At 35.1% G+C, this 13,465-nt stretch overlaps 1 protein-coding gene across 5 annotated transcripts in view; it reads left to right on the top strand.

Moving 5' to 3' along the window:
- FAM188A (family with sequence similarity 188 member A) overlaps positions 1 to 13,465 on the top strand; it is a 47,083-nt gene that overhangs the window by 16,883 nt on the left and 16,735 nt on the right. For all 5 annotated transcript variants that reach the window (XM_046936710.1, XM_418629.8, XM_040695830.2 and 2 more), the window contains 2 exons: positions 2,568 to 2,638; positions 3,740 to 3,820. In XM_046936710.1, coding sequence (XP_046792666.1) covers positions 2,568 to 2,638; positions 3,740 to 3,820 — 152 coding nt within the window. The remainder of the gene's footprint in view (positions 1 to 2,567; positions 2,639 to 3,739; positions 3,821 to 13,465) is intronic.

Raw genomic sequence — 13,465 nt, forward strand, 5'->3', positions numbered from 1 at the left:
CATCAGGTAATTTTGGACATAGCTGGACAAATTTTACATCTGGCATTTTAAGGAGAGGTTCTCACGAGTTTCATGACAAGTGAGAACTGCCAGAGACACACACACAAAAAAGAAGTTACTGCCTCACATAGGAGTGACTGTGTACAAAAGTCCTGTGTTGCCTCTTGCTTCATTAGTCAACATGCGTACTGGTAGTGTAACTACTTTGCCTATGCAGCCTTCCTAGTCTGGTAGTAGGGAATAACAGAAATCAAGAGAAGCTGTTACAGGGGAGCAGGGAACAGGAATTGTAGCAAAGGACTGGAAGTAGGAGTAGTCAAAGTTATTGTTTGAAGAGGTTCTGAATACAGAAATCTTTTTTATTATTATTTTTACATTCTGAGTTATGTGGCATTTGTGTTTTTGCCTGAGCTACCCAGCTTATTTTCAGTTCAGTATTTTAAGTCCAAAACATTACTGATGTTAGAGTGAACGTCCTGTTGTTTTCAAGAACAAGAAGAAACACAGTAATTTAATATGGAAAAAATGAAATGCTGTAGTCATTTTGTTTTTTTAATAGCGCCAAGAATTTGTGATGTTTCAGTCTATCACTAGGTGGTAGTATTCTGATACTGTTTGTAACAGTCTCATTAAATTTTAAAATCATCATTAGTTTGTGTCTGAACTTCCTTTAAAGGTTCTGATTTTCTCCCTTTTTAGAGATTTTAGAAATTTGCTTACATTTGCAAAAACTACTTTAAAAAAGAAAAATCTAACTGTCTGACCAGAGGCCTATATACTCAGTTTCGTAGATGATGTTTAGTCTTACCATAAGTTCTCTTCAAGAGTACTATTTCTGCATGGGGTGGATTTGTGCAAGGTTTAAGTTCGAGCTAGTGCTGCTAGTCTCCCTTTGTATGATCTTATGCAGTTAACAGGGGTTTTTGTTTGTCTCTCTTCACTGTTGGCTGATTGTGAAGGAGAGTTTCTTCTACAGGCTGAAGTTAACCTAATAGCTTTCAGATGCATGGTCTGTGTAGCTTGATTACTGGTTATTTAGGATATTCATACTCTGCTGCTACTGTCATGGTTAGAATGGTTGAAATTTTAAGGCACCTCTGCAGGTTGTATGGTCCAATTCCCCTGCTCAAGCAAATGTGCCTAGAGCACGTTGCCCAGGACCATGTCCAAACAGCTTTGGAATGTATACAAGAAGGAATACTCTGCCACATCTCTGGACAACCTGTTAATTATAACTTGAATCATTATTTTCTGAATAGTAAATGTTACTACTTGGTCCTCTTCCTTGCATTTTGAATTCTGTGTTTATCAGACTGAACTTTACTGATTTTTAACTGACTTCTTCAAAATAAATCTTGTTAAATTTTGTGTTAAAATTATTTCCTTAATATAACGTTATTTACTTCCCTTCATATACATGTAAGTGTTATTTAACAATAAAAGCTGTTCCCTAGTTTGAAGGATCTTGAGCTCTCTTGCCTGTGGCTCAAATGAGGGATGAGTTGTCTAAATGTATTGCAATTTATAGCAGTGCAGTCATAAGTCGGTGAGATAATTGGGTTTTGAAAAGTAATTCTATGCAATCCCATATGTTTTAATTCAAGCAAATGTGAAGATTGATCTGAAACTGTGCTTTCAGGGATTGAGAATTATAGGCTGCAAAGATGTCCTTCTATATGTATAACTAGCAGCTCTAAAGGAATGAGTTATACTTACAGTCCACAAAGATATTAAATGAGCTCTTGTTTGTAAGTTTGGTTTTGTTTTTCTTAACGGTGGGGAAAAAAATTAGACCATGTCTATAATGACTGTTATCCACTGTTAGAAAATCCAGTGAGTTAAAGTTCTTGAAGGAAGCATGGCTCTGACTGTCATCTTTCACTGTTGAGATGGCATACATGTAAGCCCAGAGTTCCTTCAAGTCCAATTATGACTGGTTTCTAAGACTGAATTTGGAAGTACTTGAAAAAGCTTCAAAAAAGGCTCTGCAAGTGCTCTTTCAATCAGTAGTATGTAAATAGTTCAGCTGTTTCTGCCAGCTGTGTGTGCTTGAGGGCTGTATGATAAATGGAAGTTGGTATAGAAAATAAGTGAGGGAACAGTTTATTTTATACTAACAGAACTACTGTTTACAAAATTCTTATTACTCAGAATGTGAAATCATTAGGATAAATAAAGCTGTGGAACTCTCAGAAAAAGGGACCGTTATATGTGCACGTGCTCTTTCATACATGTGTGTGGTTTTTTCCCTTCAGGAAAGCTGTTTTTCCTATTATTTTTGAGTATAATTTTAGTGTAATTTACAAGTGTTTCTCCTAATACATCCAGCAACTTTTGAAAAGAGGCTATGAACAGCAATCTTCATCTAAAAACACCTATTTGGCTTTTATTTCTTTGTGAGAAGGAAATTATTAAACTCTTTGTCTTTTTTATTTTACTATAACTTATGTTTTCTGAAACTGCATGACTTTTAAAAATTGTTACTTAACCAATTTTGAGAGCAAGAAAATGTGATTTAAAGAAGCTTTCCAGATTTTTCTTTAAGTTTTGGGTTTTGTTTTTAACAGAGCTTCTTGGCATACATAAACAAGCAACAGTAGGCTTTCTGACACTAATGGAATCTCTGAGATACTGTAAGGTAAGCTGTTCTCTGTATGATCTAAAAGTGGTTTGGGCTTTGGCAGTGTTACTTAAAGCTCCACTGTGAACGATGAGAGGAGACATTACAGAACTCTGAAAGTACGTTCAACTTCAAATTAAAGCTGAGGCTACTATTATACTAAAGCAGATAGATAGGGCAATTGTTAAATTTATCATATTAGATAAATGTTTTTTGATGCTGTTTTAAATTAAAACTTTATTGCACCAATTTAAGGTAGTCAGAAGCTTACTTTTTTTTAACTGATATAATGCTTACTGTAGGTTATGTTGGTAGTTAAACTTCTTTTCACGATATCAAGTCCCAGGGTGACTTGCTGATTGTGGATGTTGCAGTTTTATTGTCCTCTTCTTATGCTGTCATTGTCTTAAAATAAACCATGAACACGAATGGTAAAACTGCTATGAAATGTATTTCGAATCTTTCAGATTCAGAATACATAGATGTTGTTTTATGTCTTTATTTCTACACATCTGAACCCTACTGAAGTGTAGCTTGATCCATGTAATTTCCTATCATGACACACAATGTCCTTAATTATTTTGGGAAGTTTTGTGCTTTACAAATAGTATTTTTGAAACAGCATTAACACTCTTAATTTCTAGTGGCTTTTTGCTTGTCCTTGGCTTCTGTTTTGTTTGTGTAGTTTGCAGAACTTTGTGTATTGACTGACACTCTCATTTATTAATAAAACAGCAATTCTGAATCAATATATCCAAAATCAGCTAGTGAGTCAAGTGGACTTCTGCCTCATTTTTGCATCTGATTATAGTATTGTTAGACATAGGAGTGCATTCCTGTGCATTTTCAAGCATGTCTCCAAGGTTGAAATATTTGATGATATCACTTTCTCAGTGATGTCGTCTTTCAGTTAGTTAGCGTAAGTTACATTGTTTTCTAAGTCAAACAGGAATTGGAGATGTACACAATAACTTTTTAAAATTATTTTTATTTTCTTGAGCATTTTATATTAGTTCTCAAAGTATTTGGGTCTTTACAAACTGATTTGTTATTAGCTTGATCATTAACTTGATGAGATTTCTGGGCTTGCTTTGTGACTCTCATTTCATTGCACATTAGGTTGGCTCCTATTTGAAATCTCCAAAGTTCCCCATCTGGATACTCGGCAGTGAAACACACCTCACAGTCTTTTTTGCCAAGGTATGTTGGATGTGGGGTTCTTTTGTTGTTTGCTTGTGGGTTTTTTTGTAACCGCAGGCTTTTTTTATATATATAACCTCAGACAGATAAATCTACGTAAATCCAAAGTTCAGATGTTACTACAGCATGAATTTCATGTGGCTATAATATAAAATGTGGTCGCCAAAACTTTTAATTAAGCCTTCCCTTGAAGGCAGACTTGTTGAAGTGGTTTAATGATATCTGTTAAATTTTAATGAAGTCTTTTGGTCCCAGCTTAATTTACTGGGGGCGGAAAAGAGGTGTGATTTAGAGTACTATAGTTGTGATATGCATTGTCTTAAATTTTGGTGGTGCAAGAGAGATTTATCTGTTGATTCCTGTTAGTAGCTTAATCTTTCTGATAGTGCTTTCACTGATTTTTTTTTTTTTTTAATCTATAACCATAAATATCTTTGTTCTACCTTAAAATAGATAGAGGACTGTTACAGTAATTCCTTATATTTGTTCTAACGTATACTAGTGGCAATCTGTGGAACATATAAAACACCTTTGAGATAAGACAGTTTTAAATCTTAGGCCAGAGTTTCTGAACAGGCAGTTTCTATTTCTTTAGTTGGAGTGAAGGTTTTTTTTTGTCCTACACTTAATTTCTGCTGAGCACTCCTTTCTGATTAAAAATGCAATCATCAAATGATACTTATTACAACTTAGTAGGAATGAACTTCCCTATACTTAATATCATACAAATGACTGACTCTTTCTAGATACAAATCTTGAAAGCACGTACTAGAACTTATGCCAAAATCAGAGCCATAATTTCTTTATGTTGAATTTTCTACATAAATAAAAAGGAGCAAAGTAACAAATTTTCTTTAAATTAACATTAAAAATTACCCTGTATTCTGCATTGATTTTTGTTTTTTAAATTGCCGTATTAGAGCTTTCCCGAATTCCTGTTGTCTGAATATTTTTTTCTCCTCCTACTCTGTGGTCATAGGAAAAGTCTATATTCTGTTTTGCCTGCTTATTTTCTGCATTACTATCTCTCTAAACAATCTTTTCTAGTAATTTTTTCAATTTTGAAAAATTTCTCAGAATTGTACCAAGTCAGCATAGATACTAAGTTGTAGATATAAAATAAATAGGCATAATCATTCTGTTACACAAATAAGGTATACCTCTGCAGAATGAAACGTCTCCTAATGTTTCATATCTACAGGGACTATTTCCAAGTAGAAATCTTTTTCTAATACTCTTTTTTTTTTTTTTAATATTGAAGGCTGTTTGAGTTTAAAGTAACTGGGCGTGGATGTCTAGTGTTTCCAATATAGAATGGCTCATCTTTTCTTGCTGAACTCCACTTAGGCTGTGGAAAACTTCATCCTGTGATTAGTATCTTGGGAATTAAAAGCAGGAAAAGGAAGCAACAGAGCCTTCCCAGAATTATTTTTTTTCTTATGAAGAAAGGAGGGACCTGAAGGTGTGTTACAGTTCTAAGAGTACTTTGTGTGTCTGCTGCCACCCTTCCTTAAGTCAAGGACGGTTAGCATTTCAGATGGGCATGTCAGCTATGCACTGGAAATATTGAATTATATTGACAGTCCATTCTTGTATCAGTTGAATACCTTGCCAAATGGTTGGTCAGTAAGTTGTTGCAGTAGTATGTGCAGTCGTCTGAATGGTTCTGATACTAAATGTAACTTCTAGCTTAATAGTGAGTTTGAGTACATGAGAGAGATTTTCAAAATGGAAAGAGAAGGATGGAGAAAGGAGCCAAAAGAAGTCAAAGTAAGTTTGGACAAAAACAAATGTGGCTTTAATTCTCTGAAGCCAGTCTGATTTACAGAAGCCTAAACCCTGATGCGTATATGGAATATAAGCAATTAATAAGCAGTTCAGTAGTTACTTTTGCAGTTAAGTGAGTAATTGGGCCAAGAAATGCAGAAAGGCAATTTTTCTGTTCATGATGAACAGTTTCTTCATTGTTCTCTCAGGGACCTCTATTGAGCATGAAGGTTCAACAACCAAAAAGTTTTACTCAAGTTCTGCACACCATCCTATTCAAAGGAAAATGACAATTGTTCTTTAAAACTCAGTTACTTCCTTAAGATTCTACATTTCATATGAAATGCAGCAATAAACACTGTCCTCTTCGCTGTGAAACGAAAGATATCCACTCTGGTTTTCTGTCTCAGAGCACTTTGAATACAGAAAGCATTATAGACTGCTGTTGCTGTCTGCCAGAATATGTGTGCAGTACTCTAAATCTGAACTCTTCTACTCTAGCTGTGACTTTCAGAGATATGTTTTGTCAGAGTTTCTAAAATAAATCTGTCCATAGTTATTCTTAATCTTTTTTTCTCTATTTCCAGTAGTTTTTAATGAATGATGAAAATGTAGCACAGCATCTTTCTGCTAAAAATCACATTTACTTAAATGTCAAAATAAAAAATGAATTGAAATGCATAACTGTGTAAGTTCAGGCAACAACAGTTAAAAGAGCCTTAAATGATGACAGCTGAGTCAATTCTGAGTTCTAACAGAAGTCTACCAGTAGGTCAGCAGTTTTCCCCCATTTTTAATGGTATTTGAAATAATGGAGTTTTTATTCTATCTACTTGTTTTTCATCGCTTCGTCAGGATTGTCAAAATTCATTCTGGATGTACAGAAATATTACTGGCCTCATTTTATTACAAGGAATTGGAGGTATGAAGAAATGATGGGGAAAAATAATTTCTTCCTTAAAACTGCAATTTTGATTGAAGCACATTTTATCATAGGAAAAAAAAATCAATAGTTTTTCTTCCTGAGCCTTGCTGTGTCGCAACACAGATGATGTCTTGTACAGACTATGGAAACATGAGAATACCCATCAAAACGTATCCTTCTGTGGAAGTGTTCTTTCTAAATGAAAGAAAATAGATGAGAACTTCCTTCTATTTCTGACACTCTAATTGTCCCTTTCAGATGGTGCTAATTCAAATAGATATTAGGCTAAATGCCCTCTAAAAATCAACTTTAATTAAAAGTACATATATATATATATATATATATATATATATATATATATATTAGATTGTTTGGAAGAGTTTGAGAAGTAGAGTGGCTCTGACAAGTAGAGATGAGGATGTGATGCTTTCATTGAAATACTGTATGGTCAGTTCTTGGTTATTTTTATGACCCTTGTAATGGGAAGTTATGACATGCTGAGGCTATTCAGAACCTTTAGGAATGTCACTATCATCAGGCACTGTGTAAAAGAATACAAACAAATTGAAATGCTATATGAGATATAACAAAAAATGTGTCAGAGTAAATATTTTATCTTTGGCTTCTACGTATTACCCGCTGATAATCAGCTGTCCATTTTCAGTTGGAGCACTGTAGCATTTCTAGACTTGAACAATCCAATAAGCAGAGGAAGCTCCTGATGGAGACATCTCAACGTTTACACATTAATGCTTTTCAAAGGAAGTGTCCCTGCTTTGCTGTGTTGGGTTTGTTCTTAGTGACTTTTCTTTTTCTAAAGCTGACCACTGTAATCTATTCACTATATTGTTTAGGGCCTAGATTGGTTTTCGGGGCCTTTCTTCAGTATCCTCAATAACACTTTGTGCAGTATCCTCAGTAATATCATCTCTCAGGGAAAAAAAAAAAAGGCATTTAATTCTCTTCCTGACCAATCTTTTTAATCAAAGCTCAGTAGAACAACCGAGCAAACACTGACATTGCTGTAGTAGAATTCTGAATTTGGGTCAATGGTCTTTGCCAGAACTGGGCTAAAGAGGAGCGTTACAGTGTATGGCATCTAACTTCAAAACATTAACAGAGAATGTCACTGACCGTGAAAGAAAATAAGATGCATGCAGAAAAATTCTGTCCTTACTATTGTTCTGTTCAAAAATAACCAAATAAATAACCAGAGAAGAAATCAAAATCAGATTTTTGAAGAATTCCACTTCAGGATATAGTTGCATAGCATGTAGTTCCAGTCTCCGGTTTCTCTGATTAAGAGCAATTGTACTGAGCAGGATTGTCCAGATATCTGGTGGAAGGAATATAAATGTGTAAGGCAGTGGCAGGAAAAGCTGCTGGACTGTAACAGGATTTTGGTTTTGTGTTGCTGATTAAGAGCAGAGAGACAGGTGCTGCTCTGTTCTTGACAATAGCCCTGATCAAATGAGCAGTGACTTTTCAGATATGTCTATCAGCTGTACATTTCTGAAAGGAAAAAAAAAAAAAAAACATTTTTGAAGTGAATTTTAGGGCAGGTTGTTACCTGTGGTATCTGTGGGCCTATTCCACTGGTTGAGTTACACTTCATAGTATAAATGCTATTGTTAAATAAGTGAATTTAATTTGTTCTGAATAATGCACAGTTCACAAGGGTTGCTTTGTCCAAATAGTTTCTTAGAATAAAGGCCAAGTTTCTTTAGAATAGTAGTCGGTAGTTGGAAAGGGGCACCTCAAAATAAAATACTTCTGTAAGTTATCTACTCTATTCCAGCTTTGCAAGATCACAGAGCATGACTGTGAAACCTTATTCTGCTTTTTGCAGAGCTACTCCAATGAAATTGTTCCTACTACAGATGCATATTTGTCTGAGAATGTGCACTTCTGATCCATTCCACTGTTTGTTGTTTGGGAGGTTTTCTATGGAGAAATCTGTGCTTTTTTTTCATCCATATAAATAATTCACCACTATTTACCAAAGCAAATTCTAGGTTTAATTTTTTTTTATATATTTTTTAGTTGGTGGAATGACATCTTCAGGTGAGATGTTTCCTTGCTGCAGCATTGTATGTAGAGGAAATGTGGAAAAACATTGAAGGCACTGCTTAATAACCTTTATTCTTGCTGTACTGGACCATGTTGTTTCAGTTACAGCTTTTGTCCTCATTAGAGTTTAAGGATGACTATGCTTTTGTATAAAAGTTTAGTGGAACTTAACCTCAAGGCAGTGTTGATTCAAAGGCTTACTTAACTTTGTAGTTAATTATATTGTAGCTTTCTAAATGAGAATGTGAGAACCTGACTTGAAGCACATAACAGGGCAGGAAGGGGGAATAGTGTTTAAACTTCCCTATAGTAAAAGAGACTGATACATTTGTGTATATTTGCAGATATATTTTTAATGAAGCCAAGTTCCCCAAAGTGACAGTGGCTGTATTTTCTCTAAATCTGAAGCACTGTCTTTTTTGAGGTCTCCGTATTTCTAGTTCTCATTTCTTTCATTAGAAATAAAAATCTTTCTTTAACTGGAGATAGTTTTCATAAGAGGCCTTAACAATTACATGGTTTTGGGCACTTTTCAGGAGAAACACTTCTCCTGTCTTTTATTTTCTGTTTTTCAGGCTATTGCAATTAGCAGCCAGTTGACATTGCTGCAGGTAAAAAGCACATCTGTCTCCTTTTATTTTTATTAAATCTGGACTTCATCTATACTAAAAAAAAATTACTCATCAGTGGAGAAATAATTTAAGCTCCTCAGAATGGTTATACCAACTTCTTAAAGGAGACATTCTTTTTCATGTATCCTGCATGGGATTTGGGAAGGAGGAAGAGGTTGTGGAGAAGCTGGGCATATCCTCTGCAGTCCTAGAGAAGACATGAAAGACAAATTGTTTTTTCCACCTCTCTGTTAGTGCTTCAGGCATGCAGAGTACAGCAGAAAGGTTGATTGAAAAGGTTAAGGTGTGTACAGGTCTATGATAGGCAGGTGGGTCTGAACAAGAGAGAGGTTAGAGCTCAGAGGACATCATTGCACTGTAAGAAATCCCATGAAAGATGTTAGGCTAAGTCACATCCTAATGCAGTAGAGCAGGAAGACTGTGGTTACAGCATTTGCTATCATGTCCTAAATCAAAAGGTCAAGAGGCTGTGCTAAAATTTTCAGGTAAATCTGACTTGGATTTTCCAGCTTTAGCATTGGTGATTCAAGTCCTCACAAAGTTGGGTAGGACTGTGTTTTTCTGAGTCTTTGCAAGAATAAAGGAACATAATACGTTGACAAAGAATGTAGAGCAAGGAAAGGAAAGCTATAACCATGGACTCTAAAGTGATATGATTGACTTTTATCAAGGCTGGAGTACAGTAATATACTCAGATATGTTAAGGAGATTGTTTTAAGCACAGTCTGGTGTTCCTGCAGCTCCTGAGGTTGAGCAGTAAAAATGTTGATGTCTTTGAACACTGGAGAAACTCATCTGGGTGCAGTGGTAGGTATTTTGATTGTGGCAAAAACTGTGTTTGGCCATTAGGTCAAGTTTCTGTAATGCTTATACTGCTCTTGTCAAAAGCACTGTGCATCTCCTGGTAAGAGTAGCATTTAGGAGGACTGATGGGTTAGTTATATCGTAAAGAGGTAACTCAGTCACGAGGTGTTTGCATTATTTGTTCAGAACAGTTGAGATACTGATCTTTACATTTTGATTTCTCAATAAATTGAGAGAGAGCACAAAGCTCCCACTATTAATCAAACCAGCTGTTTGGGATTTGCTGACAAAGGACTGTTTTCTCTGTTCATCCTGATCCTCTGACTTATGTCAGCTACTTACCCTTATAAATGAGAATTTCTCAAGCTTTACAAATCTTAACATTCATCCTATTATGTAGTGCTTGACTGTAATCGTTTAAGGACATTGCTCATGCTTGGCTGATACAAACCATGAAATGTAATTGTATATTCCCCTAAGCAAATTAATTCCTTTCAGGAAAAGGCTTTTTGTCAATCTTTCGGAGCGGAAGTTTCAGTTTTTGTACATGAAATAGATGAGTGTAGGGCAAATTAGATGGTGTTGCTTTTCATGTGTTCATTACTCCTATTTTTTTTTTTTTTTTTTTTGCACAGAATTATTTCTCCTGAAATATTATGTTTGGATACTTTTTTTGTGCTGAAGTAAATGAGGGACTGATTTTATACTGTCTCCTTGCACACGGTTTCCAAGCCTAGATGAAAATTTATAAAATGGGATGGAAAGTAGTTCTAGCACTTCTATTAGGAACTTTTGATTCATTAAAATTTATGATAATTTATGATAATTCAAAATAAAATACTACTGCTTGTTGCACGAGGCACTTTTTGAAAAAGAATGAGGGAAAGATGAAATAGGAAATAAAAGCAGCGCAGTATAGGGAATGTTTTGTAGATCCACCAATGGAAAAGTGAAGGAACTTCCTGTGACCTGCTAGCGCCTCGGTTTTATTTACTGTACGAGCACTTCCAAATTGGAAAAGTTATGCTTGAGTAATGACCATGCCTATCACACTACCCTTTTTTTTTTTTTTTTTTTTTTTTTGCAGAAATGGTGTTCCCTAGTCATTTCATGTCTCTTTAAAATACAGTTAGGAAGAAAAGTGGTTCTAACCTAGCAGTTGTCTATTTTCTAGCTTCCTGCTTCTCTTTAAAACCTGTGTTCTGTTTCAGTCTTGAGTTTGCATTTTCAGTTGATGAAGAAATGAACTTCTGTCTGATTTGTAAAACTAGCAACAGGTTGTAGGAATGTATTTTAGACCTGTGTGGAATTGTCCCCATGAAATAATTATGTTGGCCATAACTTAAAGTGATGTATTGTTTCTGAAAACTGTAGCATTTTTAGTGGAATAGATTGTAGTGGATGTATAAAGCTACTGTTGCAAAAAACGTGGGACACATTACAAAAATCATGGTTTATTTACTGCCCGTTTGTAGGCAAAGAATCCTGTGTTTTTTTCTTCATAATACAAAGAATGACTTTCATATGTAAACTGAAACTGGGGACTAAAGAGTGACGGATTGGATCCTACCTCATAAAAGTACTTCCCAGCATCTAGAAGGACGTGTAGCCTTTAGTTTCAGAAATGAGGCTATGAGCAGTGTCTAGTTTGCATGTCAGTCTGTCTGATTTTTGAAGAAACGTAAGTTTTTCTTTCTTTCTGATAGTGTGTGCAGAATGTCTTGCAAATATTAAGTGCGTCAAGGACATTGCTAAATAATAAAATTTATAAATTATGAGTCACTGTATCAATTCTGAAAGTCAACACATACAAACAGAGGCTGAGAACATCACTGTATCATTCTGTATCCCTTTTAGGTATGAAACCAATGTTGGTTCCAGCTATATTTGATACAATAGCGAAGACATGGGGGCCCGAGTCATCACATGACGGGTAGATATTCTGTTTTTCAAGTTTGGAGGAATAGGAATCCCAGCTCATTATTCAAGTTATACAGTTTTTATAGTATTACATTTTTTAAATATCAATCATATTGATATTTACAGAAAAATGTTGTATAAAAATGAAATTATTCCTAATTCCGATTCAAGTGAAAAACAAAATGCTAATGGTTTTTTCTCCATCATTTGCTTCTTCCACTAGTCAGGTGCCTTCGTCTTTCCAGCTTCAACTTCAACTGCATTCTGCCATAATTACCATTCTAGTTCCATTTTCAGCTATATTAAGTAGCAAAGTACTGATTATGCTATTGCTCAGATAGTAGTACAACAGAATACAGTTGTCCAGCAAATACTGTTCTGAAGTTTTATTATCCGCACCTTTTTTTAATATAACATTCTCTCATGTGTTGCACTACTTTATTTTTTCCCTGGCTGGTCACAAAGCATGTCCACCTTACTCAGTGCATTAATGCTTACCAGTTGCAATCTTAATTCTGCATTTCGCATGTGCTGTGCTTGCAGTTGTTCTTGTCTGCAGGTAATGTTTTGAAACTAGGTGTTATATATGTCTTTATGTAACTGCTTTACAGACAGATCCCTTCCTTCTCTTATGCAGTTATCACTGAATATTACATGAAATGACTTAGAATCCTTCCAGTATCTGACAGCTCCTGAGTTGTGCATCCTCTTATGGTTAGCTAACAAAGCTTGAAAATTACAACTGCTTCAAAAGTCATCTTCTCATTCAGATGTTTAAACCTTAAGTTTTTGATTTCCAAAATTATTTTATACCCCCTAAATAATAATAAAACTTTATTTGAACACTTGTTAATGGAATAGAGTACTCAGTATTTGTGGGTAGATGGAGGGGAAAGGCATAAACTTCTATTTTTTTATCCCGTAAAAACTTTCTAAAGTCCTAGCCCAAAAGCTCTGACTAATAAACTTAGTGTGTTTTTCTTTCCTGCTGGTTTACAAATTATTGTATAGTATATAATCACATACAACGAAAATGTCAGCTTTCTTAATAGTTAATCTGGCATCAAGTGAAGAATGGAAAAAAGAGATTTAGTTTCATGCTGTAGAGTACTCCTTTCCAGAAAGTAAATAAATGCAGTAGTGTGTTCCAGTATTCACATCAGATTTTGGCATGATTGTATATTTAGGAAAGAGATAAGGCAGTGGTAAAGGGTACTGTTCTAGTCATATGATGCCATCTCAGTTATGTGGAGGGGGAAAAAATCTAGGATTGCTTTCCATGCTTTCAGCAAGTATATAGGTATGATTATCAAAGTTTCTGAATTAATGCAGCTCAGTGAACAAGTGAATTTGTCATCAACTGGCTCATTCAGAGTTACTGGTTGTCTTCATGGAATGCTTCCAAAAAGGGAATGTTAAGAGATTGAGTTGTTTCAGCACAGAGTTGGTGGTGGTGGTTTTTTTTTCCCCCAAGGGTCTTGAAGTCTAACATGCAATTTTTGTAGTATCCAGGCTCAAAAATCTGTA

The sequence above is a fragment of the Gallus gallus genome, chromosome 2 (genome assembly GCF_016699485.2).
Source record: "Gallus gallus isolate bGalGal1 chromosome 2, bGalGal1.mat.broiler.GRCg7b, whole genome shotgun sequence".
NCBI lineage: Eukaryota > Metazoa > Chordata > Aves > Galliformes > Phasianidae > Gallus > Gallus gallus.